Source organism: Onychomys torridus, chromosome 1 (assembly GCF_903995425.1).
Source record: "Onychomys torridus chromosome 1, mOncTor1.1, whole genome shotgun sequence".
Classification (NCBI taxonomy): domain Eukaryota; kingdom Metazoa; phylum Chordata; class Mammalia; order Rodentia; family Cricetidae; genus Onychomys; species Onychomys torridus.
In genome coordinates this window covers 62664348-62689103 of record NC_050443.1, presented here as the reverse complement: position 1 = coordinate 62689103, position 24756 = coordinate 62664348, and the positions used below count along the sequence as shown (strand labels likewise).

Genomic DNA, 24756 nt, shown 5'->3' with positions numbered 1-24756 from the left:
CAAGTAGAAGCCAAGCACCCCCAGTAATCACAGCTTTCGTGTTACCCTTCCTTGCCGACACTCGATAAAAGATGAGGTAGGACATGATGCTGACAGGTTTGTGGATGACCACAGAAAATGCCAAATTTCCCTGCAATGATCATGAATAATTGATAGCTACCAGCTGTGTCCACATGATCTCTCATAGAATGGAATGGTTGATTTAACTTATTGTTTTCCATTCTGAGTTTTTACCTTAAATTGCACATGGCATCATTTGCAGAGCAGAAACATAAATTATATCTCCAGTTGGACTTTCAGAATCATAGTTTATTTCAAAACATTTTTTTTTCAAGGTGGCCATTTACTGAGACTCTCCAGGGTGAACAAGTAGTGGGTTAGACACTTTAAAAATTAATTTTTTATTGACTCTTCCATGTTCTGTTATGAAGCTGCTAATTTTATTTTTATTTATAGAGGTGGAGAGATTAAATGAAACAAAGTAAGTTGCCCAATGTCTGTTATGAGCCAGGGAGACAGGAACCCACATTTGTCTAACTCTGGGTCTCAGTGCAGGGCAGGGTACATGTGCCTTGCTTTAAAAAGATTGGGCATTTATTGAAGTATAATTTATGTACATGCAAGTGCTCAGAGCTCAATTTCTATGAGCTTCACAATTGTCTGAACTCTTTTGTCTATGATCCACAGCAAGGTAAAGACTATTTTAACACCCCTAAAGCTTTCATTTTGCCATTTTTCAATCAGCCCCTTCCCCTCCCAGGCGACCACAGGTTTTTTTTTTTTTTTTTTAAACTATCAGTATATATTGCCTTTCCTTCTTACTGGGCTTCTGTATTTAGCTTCCTTTGCTTAGTATACTATGTTTGGAGATTCACTCATATCACTGGGAGTATCCACAGTCTATCTTCTTTTATTGCTAAATAATGCACCTTTTCTGAATCCATCACAGTCTTTCATTCTGCTGTCAACAACTATCATGACAGCTCACAAACTTTTTTTTTTTTTTTGAGCCTGTTTTCACTCTGTTTGAATGAAAACCTGTGAGTAGAATTTCTGGGTCAAGGATGGTATATGTTTAACTACAAAGTGTCAAACAGTTTTCCAGTGTGGTCTCTGCTGACCGTCATATGGAAGCTTTGATTGAAATATCGCTTGCTGGAATTTAGTTGGTGTTTTTGTCTTCTGCTATTGTAGTAGGCATGAACTTGCATCTCCTGGGTTTGATCTGCATTTGCCCATTGTCTCCTTTTGGGTAGTGATTTCTTCCAAGACTCAGTGAGACCCAGGAGCTTCTAAAGGGACTTACGTCCCTGAAATCAACCAGATGCACAAGACTCCTCCTTCCCAAGGCTAAGTAAGCAATAAGGACTGTTGAGGAGACTCACATCATCAGGCTGCCTGAAAGTCCCAGAGTGAGCTCCAAGGATCCAGCTGTCACAAGCAGTCGCCATATTGGTGAGCGGGACTTTTGGGGTTGCTGCTCCCTTTGAGTCATTCTACCCCGGCAAGTAGCCCTCACCCATATGCCTGTAACCCATATTCTTGGGTTCACCAAGATGGACTTGGTTGGTGTCCTTACTTTGGTCTCCTGTCAGTTCCCTATCTGTGCTGAGTGGACATCTGTTCAGGTCTCCCCAGGAACAGTGCCACACAAGCCACTTGTATGCCACTTTTCATGAAGAGTCTGTCAAGGGCTTTTGTATAATGTTTTGTAGTGGGGGAGTGGTGGTCACTGTTAACTTGGAGTTCCTTATGCTTTTTCATACAGTTCTTCATCAGAAATACGTTCTGCTACAGACAGGCCAAAATCGCTCAGTTGGGAAATCTTTAGAATGAGGAAACAGGCTCTGCCAATATTTTTCCAGTTGCATTTGAAAAGTAGATCATAGCCTGACACTCCAATATAAAACTCCCTGGTAACTCCTGACATTTTAACTTGACCCTTGAAGCCCTGGATGGTTGGTTCTTAGCAACTCCCTTCCCCTCGGTACCCCCATTGTGCAATGCTCTTTTTGTTCCGTAAGCACATCAGGCTGCTTTCAATGTGTAGTTTGCCCTAGCTCCCCTCTGAGATATCCCTTCCTCATCCTGCTGCACAGACGGCTCCATCTCATCCATTAGGTGTAGGCTAGCATGCCTCCTCCCCAGACGGCCCATCCTGACTATCTTCCCCAAAGCAGTCACTACCAAACAAGTACCCCACTGCTCTGAACATTTCATCCTTAGTGCTTAACTACAAAGAATATACACATGCTTATTTGTTTACTTAGTCCTTGTTTATCTTTCCTACCAGAAAGTCAAATCCATACATGCTGTCCTAGTCAACATAAGCACAGGGTATACCAACCATCTATAAGTCATTGACATAACAATGGTTAACAAATAACTCTCTATAAAATGATAGGCTAATTCATCACTGAAGGCTGGCACACTTTGCAGCATGCATGTTTAAGTATTTGTCTACATTTCTATGTAGGTGAATTCTGGGTCTGGGCACAGGTGCTAAAATGATGTAAATAGTCCCAACAGGCCAAGTGCTGTCTGCAACAGAGGCTTGGCCTTACAGCAGCATTGGCCTCATGAGCGTCTATTTTACTTGTTGCAGGGGTTCTTATGGTCTTTGCGCCCTTGGCACATGCAACATCTAAATATCTTCTCACATTCTAGTTATTCTTGTTGGAGGGTCCTTCTTCCTCTTCCCAGAACAAAACCTAGTTGACATTTCCAGAAAGAGGTTGGGCCTCTTCTTTAGCAATGTCCTTGTGTGTTACATGTTTTTCTCATGGTATTTACTATACTGCCTCAGAAGAACTGTTCACGTGTGTGTTTCCCTCTTAGACTGTAAGCGTTTCAAAAACTAAGACTGCAGGGCTGCAGCCCTAGGAGAAGCAAGTGCTCGGCACTTATCACTGACTGTCAAATGAATACATAATTTATACGTGTAATAATGGCAGCATTACATCTAAATGACCGTCTTAGGTAGTGATGTCATCAGTAACATGTAGTGCAGTGTTGATGGACAGCTTAACACCATTTACCCTCCTATCCTCTCCCTTGAATCTCAGGAAGTAAGGGTCTTAAAAAAACTTTATCTTCTAGACCCCCTATGTAGTGGATGATACTCTACATGATACATTGTACAGCTTCGAGGAACTCCTTAGAATTTCAAATCCCAAAATGATATCATAGCAGTAAAACATGTGGCCTGAAAGTAGTTTTGGTTTGTCCTTTGGCCATCACAACCTACTTTTGAGTGACAAGGAGCTGAGATCATCACCAGTTTTCCTGACTGTCCTTTCTGGTTTTCTTATCTCTACCTTACTTCCTTTGGCCTTCTGAAGAGGGTTACAAGTTTGGAACACCTGGTATAAGTTCTTTTGATCATGCAACAGTGCATAACAAGTTGGGATGTGTTGAAAATTTGTGTGTGAATAGAAAATGAAAGAACTGATCCCACAACCCTTGGAGAACTTCCTTCTGTTGGTATCTATTTGGGTAATGATAGTTTTGAAACTGGAAAATCAGTATCTACATCATCACAAATAATGATATGTATGAGGGATATGAGCCCCATGAGCTGCCTCATTTCAAAAACTGTCCCACTGTGAAAGGAATAGAGTGAACTACCAAAGACTGAGGGGCAGGAAAAAACCCTGACTAAATGCCAAGGAATACATTGCAAAGAGAAAATCATAGAGGTCGCCCAGCAAAAAATGCATGCCCAGAAAGGAAATCCGTAAACAGTCAAAATTCCAGACCTTGAGGCAGGGGCTCTCCTGTAGAGTTGTAGCTGTTTGCTCTGCTGCTGGATGCCTGGAGAACATGCTTTTTCTGAGCCTTAGGAAATACAGTCTTATCACCCAGGCTTCTTCGTTCTGAGAAAACAATGTGCAACACATCTAACCAATCAAAGCCATCAAATTCTCATTCCTGTTTGAGTGTTTTGGAAGACAACTATGAAGAGGGACTTTTTCTAATAGAATTCTGTGAGTCCATGGATGCTTTGGCTCCACAGGTCTAGAAGTATGTGGATGAGTGCATGCGTGCATGTGTGTCTGAGTCTGTGCGTTTATGAGTGTATGTGCGCGCGCGCATGCATGCATGCATGCATGCATGCATGCCTTTCACAGGACCAGAAATTATCTTGATTAAAGCAGACCTCAGTACTGCACTCATATACAATCAGGGTTGAGAGTAAAGTACACATAGAGGCATAACATGAGAAGTTGTAATGCTGGGCAGAAAAGTGCACGTTGCCTGGGTAGAAGAGCAGCTTTGCAGTCACAGCCTTCCGAGAGGAGAACAGGTATGACAGGTGACTTTAAGTAGGCAGTGATGGGGGGAGGGCCGTGACACACCTGTGTCATTCACACTTTGACTCCAGTGTCAACAAGTCTGGCCCCTGCTTTTTACACACTACAGGACTCATCAGGAACAATTAGAGTCCAACACTCACCCAGCAAGCGGAGCACAGAGGTTGACACTGCTTTCCCAAGAGCATTGGTGGCTGTGCAAATGTAGGTTCCTTCATTGTCGAGGGAAGCATTCTGCAACAACAGGGATCCATTGAAAAGCAAGGAAACATTGTCACTCAGAGATCCTCCTCTCTTCAACCAAGTTACATTAGGCTGAGGGACACCTTTGGAACAAAAACAAATATGACAAAGGCAATTCCTTTAAGAACAGGGCCACAGAACTATGAGACAAATACCATTTAGTGTTTGGAGCACAAGTCAGGAAATGGGTAAGTCATAGCTAATAGGAAATGGCTGATTGTGTTTTTAAGGCCTATGATGGAGGAATCATGGGACAGCAAAGGCTTTGGTCCATGGGGCAGCTCATCAGTTCATGTATTATGTTAGGGGATAGGAGCTTCTCTCTGGGAATGGAAGGGATTTTGAAGTTGGGAAAGTCAGTGGAAAAATAGTTAAAAAAGAAGGAGTTGGTGAGGCTGAGGTAAGTGGAGGCAGAAGAATTCCTACTAGTGAGTTGTTGCTAGGAAGACTTTGGAAAACATATATATATGAACTTTGTTGCTATGTACGTGCAATGGAAATGGTCCTCCATGGGGAAAATTATATGATCCTTGGAGAAACAGATTTGCTTCACTAATGAGCTCTATAAAAAGTGTAATTTTAGAGAACAAAAGGAAGTGTTGAGTTTGAGTCTGGGTCAGTTGAGGCAGAGGCTTCAAGAACTATCACAGGAGCCTGGGGAACAGAAGAGGACAGAAGAGCTGAAAAAAAAATGTCTTCATCCACATCTTGATAAGTATTATCATTTTGCTGGGCTATTGAAACTCAGAATGACTTCACTTGATTCTTAAGAGTGACGGATGCCTCAGGTGGTGCCTGGGACTGAACTAGGTAACTGGTTTGAGGGATGTCCTCTCCTCCTAATGTGCTTTGGGGGGAGAGAACATGGGATGGCTTTCTGGAAAAAAAGCATCTCATCACTATTCTAATGACATGTGCAAAGTACCGTGCAGCGGGTAGAAGGCATGGCCCAAGAGCCTGGTGCCACTTTCAAATTCTCACAGTCAATCCTCCTTCCTAGGAGGCGTCATTGTGTGCTCCATCTTACTGCTGAGGACTCTGCTAAGCCTTGGGAATTCAGCATTAGTTGTTGCATCCACTAGACCAAGCTTGCCATTCAAGTCTCTTAGGGCGTTTGTTGTGTGTCTTTAGGAAAATCTGATTTACTTAGAGATGTTGTATGCACATGCAGAAACAAGAGATTGATACTTGTGCTTAAATACTGCATAAAACCCAAGTGTTTTTGTTTATGTTTTGTTTTGTTTTGCTTTTTTAAGAGAGAGAGTGCAAGGGGAGACAGCTGGAATTAGAGGTGTGGGGGTTTTAGAAACCTAGTACAATGGAAACTTCCTAGAATCTAAGAGGGCAATCCTAATGAGGACTCCTAGTAATGGAGGATATGGAGTCTGAGCTGGCCATCTTTTGTAGCTAGGCAAGGTATCCAGTGATGGGACTGGGTTGAATTTGGTTGAGTTGTTGGCCAAGGGGGTCCCATGGAAATCCTTAAAGAGCCCGATAATGCTCTTAGCCCGCTGATGCTAAGACAGAGGGTTGCTCTCCAAAAACTGACATTAGAGCTCCATTGCCAAGGACAGCATCTATTACAGCTCACTGAAGAGAGAGAGGCTGACCTGGTGCCTTCATGCAGCCTTCAGCCCTACACATTCTAGTCTCTTCGGCATGGGAAGGTACTTGGCAGGCTACCGAAAGAGAAACCTGAACACCAACCCAGCCACAAAACCATCAACCTATAATTTGTCCTGCCTGCAAGATGTGCTGTGGCAATGGTGGCACAGAACTTTTGGGAATGGCCAACCAATGGCTGGTTTAACCTGAGGCCCACATTACAAGAGGGAGTCCATGCCCTACACTGTGTGGAAGGCCAGGAACCAGAAACTGGATATCCCAGAGACCTAGGGTATAACAAAATAGTCCTGCCCCCCCACAAAAATTCACTGACATGATTCTTAATGATACCCATAGATCTATGCCTTGTCCAGACATCATCAGAGAGGCTTCCTCTGACAGCAGATGCTGAGACCCATAGCCAGATATTATGTGAAGAGAAAATCTAAATTAGAAGTTTCCATGGAGTCCCTCCCCTCAGAGCCAGGGGACTCCTGTGGAATAAGGGTTGGAAAGATTGTAGGAATCAGAGGAGATGAGGGAGAATATGGCCCACTGATTCAACTAATCAGGGCACACATGAGTCCACAAAGACTGAAGTGGTATCATAGGGCCTGCAAAGGTCTGCACCAGGTCTTCTGGGTATATGTTACAACTGTTAGTTTAGTGGTTTGAGGGGACTCCTAACAGTGGGAGCAGATGTGTCTCTGACTCTTTTGCCAGCACCTGGGACTCTTTTCCTCCTATTGGGTTGCCTTGTCCAGCTTCAAAGTGAGGGCTTTTGACTTGTCTGATTGTATCTTGTTTTGTCATGTTAGATTGTTGTGTCTTGGAAGCCTGATCTTTCCTGAAGGGAAACGGGAAACTGGAGTTGGGGGGAGATCTTAGGGATGAGGGTAGGTAGGGTAGGGGAGCTGGGAGGCATGGTAGGAGAGGAAATTGATGCTGTTCATGCTCTAAGAAGTGGAAAAAGTTGCTGCCTTGGGTGGAAGGGATGGGCTGCTCTCATTCTCTTCTATTACTTTGTTAACTTTGGACATCACAGTGGATTCCAGCAGCCTTAAGTGAAAAAGGAATGTGAAATAAGAACAGGAATGTTATCGTGTTTAGATGTAATATCTGAGGGCTTCAAAATCTGCGTCTGAGTCTGAGTTGGTGGCTCTCAGGGATTTCATCTTTAATCCTGTGGCTTTGTATGATCTGTGTGTGACTGGGGGATTTCCAAGGGTGTTACCCCAAGATTCTCATCTTCTGATCGCTCCATCAAATAACTATAATATATGTGCGGGTGTGTTGGGGTTTTGCAGGTTTGACTAAGTTTACAAGTCAGATGACCTGAGTGCTGTGAGTCCTGAAGATCAGAAAGGCAGAGCAGAAGTGGTTAGAGATGTGAACAGGACAAAGTAGGAGTGACAAGACAAAGAGCATGTTTGAGGGACACGGTCTTCCACTGATGACTTTAAATGAAGGGATCCATGAGCCAAGCAAGGCAGGTATCCTCGACAGTAACAAGCAAGTGGGTCCTTGAGTCCTGCAATGAGTAGGAGCTGAATTCTGCCAACAACAGGAAGGAGATGTATCCCCAGAGTCTCCAGACAGAAATTCACCCTCAACAGCACCTTCATCTGACCTTTGATCCTCTGGATAGAGCAGTCAGCTCAGTCACACTCTACTGACTGACCTACAGAACTGTGCGATAATAAATTAGTGTTGTCTTCAGTCTGTAAGTTTGTAGTAATGTGTTACAGCAGCAATCCAAAATGAATATACTGATAGATATCAAATTGTGTTGAGAAAACTAGGCTTACCCTAAACAGCCAGAGCATGCTAATGACACATGCATATATATATTTTAAGCTTCTTCTGTACACATATACGTAGAAAAGTCAAGCTTTCCTAAGGTCACAGCTATTAAACACAGAAAATGAGATTCAGAGCCACATAATTATATTCAGAACATCTTTTAACCAGAATGCAGGTAGCTTTCCTGCATTTCTTAATAAAGTCTCTCCTAAGTGGCTTATAGTTGTTGGAAGATTTAGTTGTGGTATCAAACAAGATATATGCACATACATTTACACCAATATATAATATGTATATTGGGTATTGATTGCTATCGCTTAAAGGAAGTGATTAACTTATTTATCTTATTCCCATCACCCTATTAGATGACTTAATTTTGGCAGGTTTTCAATGATTTTCTTCTTTATTTAAAAAAGGTAAAAATTGGGGCTGGAGAGATGGCTCAGAGGTTAAAAGCACCGATTGCTCTTCCAGAGGTCCTGAGTTCAATTCCCAGCAACCACATGGTGGCTCACAACCATCTGTAATGAGATCTGGCTCCCTCTTCTGTATACATAATAAATAAATACATCTTTTTAAAAAAGAGTGAAAATTACCCCAAGTGCCCCTCCTCTCTTTGCTTCCTGATCATGGCCCACACCTCTGGCAGAAGCTTCTCACCCCCAGAGGTCAGGCCAGCATCCTGAACCCAGGTAATACTGGCCCTCACCCCACCCTCTCTCACCCAGCCTAACTCCAACTGCCCCTCCTCTCCTCTTTACCATATCCTGGCCCACATTTCTGGCAGGAGCCTTCCACCCCATCAGAGGCCAGGCCAGCTTCCTGAAAGCCAGGTAAGCCATCACCCTAACCAATCCCCTCTTGCCCCACCCAGCATAACCCAAGCGTCCCTCTCCTCCTTACCACCTGATCCTGGCCCACACCTTTGGGGAAACCTCCCATCTTTTACCTCATAAGAGGCCAGGCCAGAATCCTGAACCCCAGAGACCAGGCCAACTCCCTAAAAACCAGGCAGAAACCTCCTACCCCACCAGAAGACAGCAATATCTGAAACCCAGAGGGCCCAGCCAGAGCAGAGGCCACACACATACATAGCCAGAAGCAAACTTGTTCAGCAACCATCTGCTGAACCAGAGGCCATCCAGGTGATCAGAAATCCAGCCCCCAACACAGGCAGAGACTCTCTACTCAACCATAGGCCACGGGACATAGAAGACCAGAAAGGAAACAGAAACCAAGAAAAAAAAATCCATCTAACAAAGACAAACCTAGAAATGGTCACCTAGACCTATAATCACTCCAAAACCAGATGCCTAAACATCAGTGTAAGAACACAATAAGAGGTAAGGCATTATGTCACCATCAGAGCTCACCCATCCCACTACAGCAAGCCCTGAGTATTCCAACACAGTGGAAACACAAGAAAATGACCATAAAACCAACTTTATGAGGAGGATAGAGGTACTTAAAGAGGAGATGAAAAACTCCCTGAAAGAAAAGACAACCAAAGAACTGGAAGAAATCAACAAATCCCTTAACAAATGCCACGAAAAAACAAACAGGTAAAGGAAATGATTCAAGACATGAAAACAGAAACAAAAGCAATAAAGAAAAAAGCAAACAGGAAATTCAGGAAATGGATGATATGGATAAGTAAACAGGAACTGCAGATGCAAGCATCACCAAGAGAATTCAAGAGATGGATGATCAAAAACACCAATCACATCTTATGCTGGAGAGCATGTGGAGCAAGGGGAACACCTCTCCATTGCTTGTGGTAGTGCAAACTTATACAGCCACTTTGGAATCAATATGGCAGTTTCTCAGAATATTGGAAATCAATCTACCTCAAGACCCAGCTATACCACTCTTGAGCTTATACCCAAAGGATGTTCAATTATACCACAAGGACACTTGCTCAATTATGTTCACAGCAGCTTTATTCATAATAACCAGAAGCTGGAAACAACCTAGATGTCCTTCAACCGAAGAACTGATAAAGAAAATGTGGCACATTACACAATGGAATATTGCTCAGCTGTTTAAAAAAATGACATATGAAATTAGAAGGCAACTGGATGGAACTAGAAAAAAATCATCCTGAGTGAGGTGGATAAACATGGTATCACTCATAAGTGGAGATTAGAGAATCATGCTACAATCCACAGCTTCAAAGAGGCTAGGTAACAAGGAAAGCTCAAGGGGCACATTTGGATGTCCCTGGGAAGGGAAAATAGATGGGATTTCATGAGTGGACTGGGGGCAGGTGGGGATGGGAACATGAGGGATCAGGTGGGGCCAAGGGGTGCGGAGAGTACTGATAGAGCTGGTTGGAAAGGGTGTCTCCAAGAAATCTACAAGGATGACCCCAGCTAAGACTCTAGGAAAAGAGGACACTAGCCTGAACTGGCCTCCTCCTGTGACCAGGCAAGACTAGTGGAGGGATTTGGACACCAGCCCAGCCATATAACCTTAGACTTACAGTCTGTCTGGCCTATGAGATGTGCTGGGATTGGTGCCTAGCCCAACAGTCATCAAAGAGACTTCATTCACCAAGAGGCAGAGACTCACAGCCAAATATTAGGCTGAACTTGGGTAATCCTGCTAAAGAGAGGGAGGAGGATTATAGGAGCCAGAGGGGTCGAGGAAATCACAAGAAAACCCACAGAATCAACTAACCTGGGTTCATAGGGGCTCACAGAGACTGAACCAACAACCAGAGAGCCTGCATGGGACTGACCTAGGCCCTTGCATATACGTGACAGTTGTGTAGCTAAGTCTTCCTGTAAGACTAACAGTAGGAGCAGGGGTTGTCTCTGACTCTTCTGTTGGCTTTTGGGACCCTATTCTGCATGCTGGGTCACCTTGCTTAGGTTTAATAAAAGGGGAGGTGCTTAGTCTTATGACAGCTTGATATTGCATGTTTTGTCAATATCCACAGGAGGCCTGCCCTTTCCTGGAGAGAAATGGAGGAGGAGTGGATGGGAGGAGGCAAAGGGAAGGGAAGGGGAGGGACTGGGAGGAGAGGAAGGAGGAGAAACTTCGATCAGGATATAAATTTTTTAAAAGGGAATAATTATGGCACTAGAGAGATGTCTCAGTGGTAAGAGTGCTTGTTGTTCTTCCAGGGAACCTGAGTTCAGTTCCCACATCCATGTCAAGCCTCCCACGACTGCCCATAACTCCAGCTCCAGGGTTCTGATGCCCTCTTCTGGCCTCTGAGGACACCGTCACACATACATAGACATGCACAGACACATTCACATAAATAAAAATAAATCTTTAAAAAGAAAGAGCTGCTAGGAAGACTGCAATCTATTTTTGAGGTAAACAATTACATCATTTACAAAAGGTTATAATTGTATCTCTCCCAATATTTACATTGGTGATTTCACTTTCTTGCCAGTGCTTACAGAATAGTGCTGTGTAATACCTTCAGTGGTAAGTGCTGTCAAGTGAACATCTGCATCTCCCCCCAATTCATACACTTAAACCTAGCCCACAATTCCTGATTAGCAGGTAGATTACTAGTCCTCCAGTAGTTAAGAACCTTTTCCAAGGAATCCATGTCACAGTGTTGTTTCTAGTCCTGGATTGAAATGCTGCTGGGATGCTGAACTCTGACTTTCGAGAGGGTAAGTCAGGGTGAGATTCCCCCAAAGAGCCCCTTTTCTTCCAGCAATCTGATGTGTTCCAGCAGACAGCCTCTGAGTGAGCTCAAAGGCCCTGGGAAAACCAGCCAGACTCACTCTCCAAGGTTGTCCTGGAGGAGTGGCTTACCCACAGGAGGCTTGTTAGCACAGCCTAAAGAGAGCACGTGGAAGGCCAGGCAAGTTCTCTGGGCCCTATATTAATAAGACTGGCTTTCTAAAGAGGATAAAAAATTTTACCTTCAGAGCATCTTGGAAGGCTTGGGCACCGCCTTTATAGGCAAGAGCTCTATAGCAGAGAGAGAGAATTTGGAACTCCTACTGCAATCCACATGGTTGGAGGAGACAAGAGGAGAGACAGGGACAGGGACAGGGACAGGCAGGGGGTGGACACATGTTTGCCCCATCCTGGATCTTCAACTTCCATTTTCAAACTGTTGTTCATGATGAATACCATTAGTGGTATTCAATATTGTTAGTGGAAAGCAGTCCAGGATTCCTGTTCTTCTGATTGGTGGGGTGAGGGGCAGATGTGTCTAGACAGTTTAAGACAGTAGTCAAAAACAAGGAGGCCCAGGTCAGGCAGAAAGTGGGTACAGAAGGTTCTATAACATTCACACTCTGGAACTGCCATAGCTTAGAAACAAACACGCTTGAAAGCCTGCAAATGCTTTCAAAGGACTGAAGAGAACAGAGGATGAGGACAGGATCCTTCATCCTGCTGCCCTTTGCAGGCTTTAAAAACTACAAATGTCTATTCTGTGAAGACAGCTCTAACATGTCAGAAATGGCTTCAACTTATTTATCTAACCTCCAAGCCAGGCCATTCCCACAAGAATTCACAGCTCTGAAATATCCGGCAGTCTGTTTCCACAACGCTGAAATCGCTTTTGGAAAGTGGATGTTGTGGAAAAAAGTCCAGCTCTGCAGAGGCTGTGAAACACGTACTGCAAAGAGTCTGCACCTCAAGGGTCTCTTTAAAGTAGTCAGCGTTTAAAAACAAATTTCCTCCATCCTTGAAAGGCCCATGAAATATTCCACACCAGAAAATCCTTGGCTTATGTGGACCATTCTAAGATGCCAGCTCTTTACGTAAGTACATAGCATCCCTGAATGTTTTTGCTATCTGTTGGCTCTTTCGGCTATTTGACAATATTCTGTGAGTCTTTTCACCCCCTCCTCTAAAAGAAATGAAGACTTAAACCACTCCTGCCTCCCCGCAGGGAATCATGAAGAAAAGATGCTGTCAATATATAAAGTAAGAGGTTTACTGAACATAACGTAGGCAACAACAAAAGGAGGTTGTCTCCAGTAACTAACAATAAACAGGAACTCACAGCACTGGCATCAGAGATAACACATTAAAGAGACAACAAGGTTCTCGACTGCAGGACAGTTAGGTGGCAGCAGAAGTTTGAGGAATACCCTTCTTTAGGGCTAATTGCATATTCTTTTGTCCTTTCTGGCAACGAAGGGCCTAGCTATCACTGAGGCTCCACTCAGAACTCCAAATACAAAACTATGGCTCTTGCCATTTGCAGAGCATTTGAATGCTATTGATGTACATTTCCTTTTCTAGAAATGATGCCAACAGACTGGTGTAATCAGTACCCCCAGCAATTTGTTCTGAGGCTTTAGAAATCTTTTGGATCATGCCATCTACTCCCCAATTCCGTCATTAAAGATCTTTCCCTAAAGTCTCCTAAATTTTTTCTTATGTCATGGATGAGGATATCACCAAGTTCTCTTCATGGTGTGGTTACTCTTGACCTCTCAGGACACTGGGATTCTGCTTCACTCAGGACTGGGCAGTTCTTCCTAACTGTCAGTCATAGTCTACGAGGGTCTGGATACTGTTCTCCAGGGTCTCCTGTACAGGCCACAAAGTGTCCATGGCAATTATTGCAAATATTGTCTCAAGGCCAAAACCCTCCAGTAGTCCCTTGAAGAGTTAGAAGCAAGGACTTTTGCACACCAGACACAATGATATGAGTTGCTGCTGTGCATGTAGCATTATACACATAGCATTGTGCATGTGGAACTACACACATTGCAAAAGTCACTGACTGAGTGTCGAGAATGGAAGAAGAATCCTACACAGAAGCTCAAATGGTGAGAACAGTGGACATTCCTTAGGCTCCGCCTTCTGGACAGCAATTTGGGTAACTTACTCACCTAACACTGGGCTATAAGTGGACAAAGTGCTATGATCCACTTTTTAGAAGCTGCATTAAAAATGAACGCTTATCCAGAGGGCATATGGCATGATCTACAGGGGAATTCTGGACCATATGCAAAACAAACTAACAAAAACAGCAGGAAGGTGTCTTGAGCAGGAGAAGTCATTTTAAGTAGACTTTATTTGCCTCTATACATTTAGATATTTCAAGGATTGTAAATGGTTTTTAAATTGACAACTAAAGTGCAGTTTATAGTGTATATTTCCAATTTATAAACGAGGAAAAATAACATTCTTAACTTAGAATATGGTCAAAAGAGCCAATATGTTCAGTTCATAAAATAGGAGTAAACAGGTAATCCTCAAATTTTGTTTTTAAGTCTTTTGTAAATTATATATAAATATTTGTAGGCAAATGTATTTTAGTAAAGATGGTTCTCTCTTTTTTCCCTCTCTTTCTCTTCACTTCCTCTTCCTTTCCTTTTGTCAAAGCCATCTATGACTTAAAAACATCTCAGAACCACAACATATAATATAAACCAGTAGTCAGCAAACTGATGGGGTGATGAGACTATCTTTAGGAATCCAACCATATAAGCCTGCTTCACCACAAATATTTTCTCAAGATCCTTTCCTGAAAGAGGCATTATTCAGCCCAGTAGAGAAAGCTAATAATTTGGCAAGTTAACAACATTCCGAGGTATATTCCAAAATATTTTAACCTAGAAGGAAAAGACTGAAATGAAGAAAATATCTTTCAATTTTATAATACCAATCTTCTAAACTGACTATGATTACATCCATGAAGGGTTTTCCCTGTCTTCACTCGTTGCCTGGAACACCAAGCATGAGAATTCAGCTCAAATGAGGCCCACATTTCCCACCAATTGCTTGCATACACACTGGCTCGTTAAGCATTGTGTCTGTAACTCCTACCTACTTTTCCCCTCCCCTTTTATCAATGGACAGCAAAAGGCAATAACAGAAGTGTGGGGTTTCAACCTACAGCACTGATAAGCTTATACTTTCTAGAAGTGCACTTTGGCAATGAGGCATTAAACATTACATACACTTCAACACTCTATAAAGCTACAAACCGCTGACTTTCCCCTGACCTAGGAGTTCTAATCCTATTTGGCTTTTTTTTTTTTAAGAAAAAAATTGAAATGTAAAAAGTTCTATGCACAAAGATGTTTCTTTCATTGCTATATGCAATGGAAAAGAAATAAGAATAGCTTCCAATACTGTCCAACATTAAGTGGTTTACTTAATCTATACTTATACATCAAGATATCCAGATAGATGTTAATGGAGCAGTAGTCCTGGAGACAGAGCCCACAAGAGAAGGCTGATCAATGAGATCTCCAACTAAAACTGGAAGAGATAAGCAGGTCAGCAGATACAAAAACAATGACACAAAAGCACCAGAATCATGAAAAATCAAAGCCACATGATTCCTCCAAATTCCTCAACTATTAAATCCCAAAACACCGAAATGGGAAAGATGCTGGGTGAAGATTTCAAAAGTTTACTAATAAAAACTGATCAGTAACCTTTGAAGGGATATGAAGAGCAGATAATCAATTTAGGACCTGGTGAAGCAAGGTAGAGGGGACGTCAGCAAAATGATCAAGCAAACCAGCAACACTGAAGGAAAACTCAGGCAGGAGGTTTATATTTTAAAAAGTCACGTAGAAATACTGGACACAGAAATCTCCTCAATACCATTTGCAAAACCTAAGGAAGATTATCAGGGATGAAGAACAAGGTCAAGGTTAAACATCAATTTTAAAAACTGAGTAGCACCTACCACTGTGCATGAGCTCTGGAATAGGATCACGAGACTGTCCTAGCTAGTTTTTATGTCAACTTGACACAAGCTAGTGTCATCTGAGAAGAGAGAACCTCAATTAAGAAATTGCCTCCATGAGATGGAGCTGTGGGTGAGCTTGTATGGTATTTTCTTAACTAGTGATTATTCAGAAGGGCCCAGCCCATTGTGGACAGGGCCATCCCCGGTGGTCCTGAGTGCTATAAGAAAGCAAACTAAGCAAGCCATGAAGAGCAAGCCAGTAAGCAGCAATCCTCCACGGTCTCTGCGTCAATTCCTGCCTCTAAGTTCCTGCCCTGTTTGAGTTCCTGTCCTGATTTCATTGATGGTGAACAGTGATGTGAAGTATAAGCAGAGTAAACCCACTGGAGTTACTGTCCTGATTTCCACTGATCGGTTAACAATGTGAATTATAAAGCTTTTCTTCTCCAAGTTGCTTCTGGTCATGGTGTTTTTGTTTTTTGTTTTTTGTTTTTTGTTTTTGTTTTTGAGACAGGGTTTCTCTGTGTAGCTTTGCGCCTTTCCTGGAACTGGCTTTGGAGACCAGGCTGGCCTCGAACTCACAGAGATCCGCCTGCCTCTGCCTCCCCAGTGCTGGGATTAAACCCGGCATGGTCATGGTGTTTTATCACAGCAACAGAACCCCTAGCTAAGACAGACACCAAACTAAAACCTCCACAGGATAGAAGCACAAACTGAGGGGTAGGGGAGTACTAAAGGCATAGAAAAATCTGCTCAATAAAATTATATCACAAATTTCCTCAAATCTAGAGAAAGAAATGGACATTTAAACACAGAAGCACTTAGAACCCTAAATAGACAGGTCCAGAGAAGCATTTCTCAAGAACACATTGTAAGACGTCAAAAACACAAAGCAAAGCTGTGTGTGTGTGTGTGTGTGTGTGTGTGTGTGTGTGTGTCTGTGTCTGTGTCTGTGTCTGTGTGTGTCTGTGTGTGTCTGTCATGGCTGGTGGGGACACCAACTTACTTAAAAAAGACAACATATCAGACTAACGTGAGACCTCTCAGCAGCAGCCATGAAAGCCAGGACAGCAGGGTCGGCTCAAGTCCTAAAAGTAAACAACTGCCAATCAAGATTGTTGCTTCATCCAGCAAAGATATATTGAAGATTGATGGAGAAATGCGAGCATTTCAAGACAGGTGCCTCAAGATTATAACCCAGTACTGCAGAAGACAGTTAAAAGGACAGGACACTGAGTGGGACAGAAAGGCAGTGTCAATCATAAAAGTACAGGAACGAATGCATTCCATGAAAAGTTGAGCAAAGGAGAACAAGGAGGGACCTGCCATGTCTAATGCAGTAAACCAGTGACCCCCTCATACTAACCAGGAGAAAGAAAAGAACAAATAATAACAAACCAGAAAAGTTGTAAGAATCACTAAACATTTCTCAGTAATAATGTTACTCGTAAATGGTTTCAACTCTCACCAGTCAAGAGAATCAGACTAGCTGATTGGGTTTAAAAAACAAAAGCAAAGCAAAACAAAACAAAACCTGACCCTTGGAGCTGGAGGGAGAATGTTGTAGTTAAGCACACTAGCTGTTCTTCCAGAGGACCCAAACTGGTTTCCAGTACCCACATAGACATCCCACAGGTGCCTGTAATTCTAGCTCCAGGGAACTGGAACCCTCTCTGGCCTTTCTGGGCACATGTACACACATAGCACACAGTTACATGGGCACATACACATTCTCATAAAGAAAAAGAAAAATAATTCTTAAAAAAATAACCCCTGGCCCCAATTATCTGCTACTTCAAAGAAACATCTCATGGATAAAAGTCAACTTATCAAGTGAATGGAAAGTCCAAGGAGACTGGAATAGCTATTCTGATACCTAGTAAGGTAGAATCGAAGCCAAATTAGAAGATATGAAAGCCACTACATATTAATAAAGAGAAGAATTCATCAATAAGATATAACTATTTTTAATAAATGCATTGTATGTTGGAGTTCCAAGTTTCATAAAAGGTACAAGACTGCTTCATAAAAGAGGACTGGACTCACAGGCCTCTAAGACGCTTTCATATTTAATTTCGCATTTTTTCAATCTCAACCACATCTTACTATTTCTCAAGAGAACTTTCTTTCCATATTTTGACTTCATCTAATTTTGAGACAAGATGGGGCCAGATCCAAGTTATTCAACACAGTACTACTAACTGTGGACATCTAGACACATAGAAAGAGTTGTGCATCCAGAGGCCATGAAACATAACCATGCTGTGACACACTTTTCCCAAAGGCTGTTCAAATCTCCCCTGTCATGCTGACTTATTTCCCTCTAGTACATTATTTTGTTTTAAACAGCAGCTTTCACATGAATGAAAGAATCCTTTTCAAATATATCAAATTCTGGCTTCACTGAATTACAGACTCTTACATTATTTGCTTCTTTTCTTTTTATTACAACCAGATTTTCCAAATCATAACATAGGTAATTGGGTTTTTCATGGACCAGTAGTTTAGCTGCAAAAAATTGTTTTTGTGAAGGACTTTCTATCTACCTATTCGGAGTTTTCCCCACACTCCTGGGTTCTTTACCCAGACATTTCCAGTATCAGGAGAGACTTAAGGATGCTCAGTTTCAAGTTCCAACTGGCCAGGTATCCTCAGCACTTTTCCTTCCTTTATCATCACTTCAGTCCACATTTCTGCCAGGGACCTAAGGCCCAGGATAGAATTTCCTCCAGGACATGCCACCCCAGTGACTCATTCTATAACAGAAAACCAATGGCCAGGGAGACAGTGGTAGGAGCTCAAGGTCTCACAGCCAGGCAAAGGCAGGCAAAGAACCACAAGTGATACTCACATGCCATGCCCCAGGACTGATGGATATTTAAGCCTGCTTTTGTTTGTTGAAGACATTTTAAAGCAATAAGCAAGCATTGTAGCTGGAGTCAACATTCTAACCACAAACTGTCCTCCTCCTCCTTCTCTCAGAGCAGGAACCATTCTGCACCTTTCCTTGCAATTACAAATGCGCTGTGGAGTGCATCCTGACAGCTGTCCCTTGGCCTCAAGGCGGCAAACCTCATGAAAAGAATTTCTTGTTCTGATCATCTAGTTGCTCATGACATAATATTCTGCCACTCTATTTTTCTATATTCTTGCCAACCCTTAGCAGTGTGAAACTCTTGAAGTTTTCCAGTGTAACAGGTCCGAGAGGTCATCATCAATATCTTAATCTCATTACTAATGAGACTGGAAACACTGCAAACCCTTCGATGCTCAGGGCTTCAGTTCCGACAACCGTTGGTCCTATAGCTGGCTTACTGTTATTTGGTACTTAAGCTGATTTGTAGCAAACATGTCTATACCATGGATGCTGTGTGACAAATACTTTCTTCCAGAAATGTAGCTTTTAAAAATTGGTTGAAAATACCTTGAAATGTTAACAGCAAAATTGATTGAAATATTATTCATATATTATGAAATTCAACCTTTAAAACTACATAATGCCAAAGTTCAAGTATATTCATAGAGCTCTCTAATTACTGTCATGCAATAGGCATTTTATTTTGATTTGCACTTCTAGTATTTTCATTATTCCCAGATCAAACCTATCTCTTGTATTTTAATTGAAAAATTAATTTCTTCATATTGGAGACATTTACTAAGAATCATTCTGGGTAGAGGTTTTTTTATATTTATAACCAATTATCATATCACCATTTACTCAGCCGTTTGCCCTTTGACTTGTCCTTCTGTCTCTACTGCTCCTGGGTTCTCCTATGGGCTTGAACCTGCTGTGGAATCTACATTCCTCCCCCATCAGCACCACACTGCTCTTAGTCCTCTGGCTTTACATGGAGTCTTTGTAACTCGGGGAGGCGAGTGAATGAAGCCCTGGCCACTGGGGGATCCAGCATAGCCACTTGGTGAGTTAACGCTACCTTTCAACTCTCCTGGGCCCACAAAGCTTCATGGGATTGCATGCATCTCCCTTTCTCTCCAGTCCCTTCTTGCTCATCTCCCTCTTACATACACTGACAACCAGTGGATGCCCTGAATATCAACCTCTGCAAGCCAGGCATGGTGGCACATGCCAGTAATCCCAGTTCTCTACAGGAAGAAGCAGTAATATCAAGAGTTCAAGGTCATCTTGGACTATATTGTGAGTTCAAAGCTTGCCCGGGCAACCTGAGATGTTGCCTTAAACAAAACTAAACAAATCAAACCCTAATAAATGAACTATTTGCAAGCATTGTAAAAATCTTTACATTCTTGGTGAAAATTCTCCTTAATCACACACAGAGCTAGGTTTAGTTTAGGCAAAATTTTATATGTTTGCCCTTAAGAATTTTGCTAGAGTCCTCTCTAGCCTACCTGGGTAGCTTCCTGGTGAGGTCAGATGTCCCTCCCTGATGCAGAATTCTTCTTCTGAAGCAGATGTACATGCCAGATGCCCTGACTAGTGTTCTATGCTGTTTGCACTCTTCAGTGTACTTTGAATTTCAAGGCACAGCCAACCCTTTAGGTGTCACTTGGCTCTGAGGAACAGGTGTCAAGTGCATTTCCTGCTTAAGAGACCATCTTCCTTTGTTGGCTGGGCCATAGAGCTTTGACAGGTCCATCCACTCTGGGACCATCATTTTCCTAGCTCAAGCCCGTTTCTGTCTGTGGATCTGGAGAACTTAGAAACAAAGGAGGAGCTGACACACAGGAACACCTCCACACAGGGGCTTGCACCAGGGGCTTGCATCAGTTGTGTCTGGCGAGCATAAGGAATGATTCACAAACAAGAGAATGCACACAGAGCAGAACATTACGGGGGGGGGGGGGCTGGCGAGATGTATCTGTTGACAAGGATGCTTGCCCCCAAGCCTGAGGCCCACATGGTGGAATGAGAGAGCTGACTCCTGAGGTTGTTCTCTGACCTCTACATGTGTGCCAAGGCATGGAGCGTCCCCTCTCCCCACAAAAAATGTAATAGAAAATTATATGGTAAACAGCGCTTATGGAATGTGATTGTGTGAAAGAAATAATTAGACAGCAATGCTATTTACTGCTTTTTACTTCCTCTCCTTAACAGAAGGTGTGTGTGGGGCAGAAGGGTGAAGCCCACTCCCCAACACCCCACATTTTACAAGAAAGTATTTCTTAATGACAAGCAAGACAAACAACCTTTTCAGAATAGAATGTTCAACCTTCAGAAGTGCTGGTTTTTTTTTTTTTTCTAGTTCTGTCATTTAATAGAATTAGAAGAAAAATCTCTAAGGGTAGCTGGAGATAAGCTCTATTGATATCTATACCACATGAGTAGTATAAAACATGTTGCCCATGACAAAGAGCCATAAATTTGTCTAGAAGTCCTAGGTATGTGCTTTAGTATCCCGAAAAACAACTAGAAGAAAACAGTTCAAGAGCAATTGGTTTTGGTTTTTGGTGGTGGTGGTGGTTTTTAATGTTTGTCCTACTGAATTTCAAAGTTCTGGAAGAATGTGGTTTTGTGAATCATGCTATATACTCATCTATAGAATGAAAGACTAAATTAAATGATGACCAAGTCCCCTCTACTACTAGAGTCTATTTTCTGTTTTGGAGATGAGGGCAAGATAGACATATGACTCATCCATGTTTGTATTCTAGCTAGTCATAGAACTGTTTGTCAACTCACAATTTCTGACTTTTTATCAGTGTTACCAACTGCCTTCAAAAAGATGTCTCTCCGTAGAAAGCTAGGCTGGCTATAGCATCTGCCCATGAGGAGACACTAAGTTCAATGCAGGTTTGTTTAAAATGGCACATAATTCAACATGATGGCAGCTTCAGTGGCAGATTCACTTTGAAAGGGAAAGAACCTCTGATGGGTTTCTGGGGTTTGAGATCATAGTGGAGGGTGGCTAGGCACTAAAGACCAAAGGGACTATTTCTAGAAAAGATGAATCATAGGGAAAGGTGAATACTCCCAACTCTGAGCTTCACTTGAGAGGAAGAAGAAGGGGGGGGGAAGCAAAGAAGGAAGAGGAAGAGGAAGAGGAAGGCCTGCCTACCAGCAGTATAATATAGCACAGGGCAGAAAGGCCTGCAGAGTTGGGAAGGGATCAGAGAGTTCATATTTTCCCTGAGTGGATAAGAGACCAGACCTGAGCTGAGTTTAATGGTCTTCTCTGAAGACTTTGTTTGTGAAAACAAGATTCCACTGCCTCCAGTCCCTGACTTAGGACAGCAAGTAATGGGCCACAAGCCTTTGGATGCCTCCTCCGCCCCCACCCCACAGTTTGATTTTGAATGATCAGGAAGCTAAGCTTTAAAATGAAACATTAAAAGTTGAGTTTCTCTTAATAGAAGTCACATCTATTTTTCAGAATCCTCTGCAGGTGGAGGGCTACAGAAATTGGAGAAGTCTGTGGCTTGGCATCTGAACAGTTCTGTTCTGCTTTTCTCCTTGCCCTGGCTAGAGAATGCTGGCCTGTTCTGCAATGGCAGGTCCATTTTGCCAGAAAAGTCACATATTTGTGGGTGGAGCCAGTTGGGAGGCTGGGCAATCTGTCAAAAGTCTTCACAGGCCAAACACTGCAAGGACTGCCAGGGATTGAAAACTAATACCTTGGAGGGTAGCAAATTTCCAGCATGCACGGAGCCAACGGTGTGCCTTTAGAAGTAGGGTGAGCAGGAGAACATTAGGAGAAAGGAAGAGAAGGAATCTGGGTGAGTGTGACCCAAGTCTTCTCATGACACCCATCTTTAGGTGCTACTGGGCAGCCTCAGAGGCCCCTGCTGTCACACTGCATCCTGTTCTGCTTCTCCTGAATTCATTAACTCTGTCAGAGAAGGGGGTGGGGGCTCAAACACCCTAGGCAGTTACCTGTTAAAAGACTCTGGAAAGTTCAGAAGATTAAAAGAAGCAAAGTCCCCTCCTCAAGGACACATAAGCAGGAAGCAGCTGCTAGAGTACAGGAGAGTCTTTGATAGAGCTGCCTACACATTGTGCGAGCATGTCAGGGCTGTTGCTTTGGTGACTTGTCGGCCATGCAGGGATGGACTTTTTGGTGATGTAAGTGCTTGAGTCTCCCATGCTCCTGTAACTCACCCCCAATAAACTCATTGGTTTAAACTCACACTACATTTGAATAGAATCCCTTATTTATTTATTTATTTATTTATTTATTTATTTATTTATTCATTCATTCATTCATTCATTCATTCATTTATTTATTTTTGGTCTGTGGTTGGTGTCTTATATAGGATGAATAAATACTTTCCTACAACTCCTGTGGTGGTTTGGATTGTTATGGTCCCCATAGACTCGTGTTTGAATGCTTGGTCCACAGGGATGGACACTATTAGTAGGTGTGGCCTTGTTGGAGTGGGTGTGGCATTGTTGGAGGAGGTGTGTCACTATGGGGTGGGCTTTGAGGTCTTATAAGCTCAAGTCTGGCCAGTGTGGCACTCAGTCTCCTTCTGCTGCCTTCGGACTAAGATGTAGAACTCTCAGCTCTTTCTCCAGCACCTTGTCTGCCTGCTCACCACCATATCCCATCATGATGATAATGGACTAAACTGCTGAAATTGTAAGCCATCCCCAGTTAAATGTTTTTCTTTATAAGAGTTGCCATGGTCACTCTAGGACCTAGATCCTGAGGCACAATCCATGCCTGGAAACTCCCACCCATTGCTGCACCAGTTGAGGACCAGCAGGAAAGACTCCTTCAGGCAGGCTTCCCCACCAACACCCCCCATCAGCCATGCAATCTACAAGACCCTCACTCTATCTCAAATCCACCCATCCCCCTTCAACCTCAGCAGCTCCTTGAGACACAGAATCTGCCAGCTCCAATTAGACCAAGAGCTACTACAATTGGACCATGAGTGGCCCCAGAGACACTGACACAGCAAGCACAGATTGGACCAAGAGCAGCTCACTTAGACACAGACACCTCTTGCACCTATTGGAGGAAGAGATGTGTAGATGACAGTGCAAAAATACATACAACAACATAAAGAAGAATAAGGCACCACCAGAACCTAGAGGGTCTACAACAGCAAGACCTGAACATCACAATGTAGAAGAAGCAGAAGAAAATGACCTTAAAAAACTTTGGGAAGACAATAGAGGCCTTTAAAGAGGAAATGAAAAATTCACTTAAAGAAATTGAGGAAAAAACAAACAAAAAATTGAAAGAAATCAATAAATCCTTAAAGAAAGCCAGAAGAAAAAAAAAACAAGAAAAAAAGCAACTAAAGCAACTAAACATGTGAGGGAAACAGTTCAAGACCTGAAAATTGAAATAGAAGCAATGAAGAGGACACAAGCCAAGGGAATGCTGATCATAAAAAATCTGAGTAAACAAACAGCAACTACAGATGCAAGCATAACCAACAGAATACAAGAGATGGCAGAGAGAATCTCTGGCATGGAGAACACAATAGAGGAAATAGATTCATCAGTTTAAGAAAACACCAAAGCCAAAAATGTCATAACACAAAATGTCCAGGAAATCTGGGACACCATGAAAAGACCAAACCTACGAATAATTGGGATAGAAGAAGGAGAAGAACACCAAAGGCACAGACAATATATTCAACAAAATCATAGAAGAAAACTTTCCCTATGAAAATACAAGAAGCTTATGAGCTGGGTGGTGGTGGCGCACACCTTTAATCCTAGCACTCGGGAAGCAGAGGCAGACAGATCTCTGTGAGTTTGAGGCCAGCCTGGGCTACCAAGTGAGTTCCAGGAAAGGCACAAAGCTACACAGAGAAACCCTATCTCGAAAAACCAAAAAGAAGAAGAAGAAGAAGAAGAAGAAGAAGAAGAAGAAGAAGAAGAAGAAGAAGAAGAAGCAGAAGCAGAAGCAGCTTATAGAACACCAAATAGACTAAAGGTCCCCTTGCAACATAATTAAACCACTAAACATAAAGAATAAAGAAAGACCATTAAGAACAGCAAAGGAAAAAGGCAAAGTGACTTATAAAGGCAGACTCATCAGAATAACACCTGACTTCTCAATGGAGACTCTGAAAGCCAAAAGGTCCTGGACAGACATAATGCAGACACAGACACTAAGAGACCATGGATACCAGCCCAGACTACTATACCCAGCAAAACTTTCAATCACCATAGACAAGTGAACAAGGCATTCCAAACAAAACTAGACTTAAACT

General features: G+C 42.6%; 1 protein-coding gene across 1 annotated transcript in view; it reads right to left on the bottom strand.

Moving 5' to 3' along the window:
- Positions 1-24756, bottom strand: part of Adamtsl3 (ADAMTS like 3) — a 291872-nt gene that overhangs the window by 15324 nt on the left and 251792 nt on the right. The window contains exons 24-25 of the mRNA XM_036188825.1: positions 4457-4639; positions 3759-3875 (exon numbers count right to left, since the gene is read on the bottom strand). Coding sequence (XP_036044718.1) covers positions 3759-3875; positions 4457-4639 — 300 coding nt within the window. The remainder of the gene's footprint in view (positions 1-3758; positions 3876-4456; positions 4640-24756) is intronic.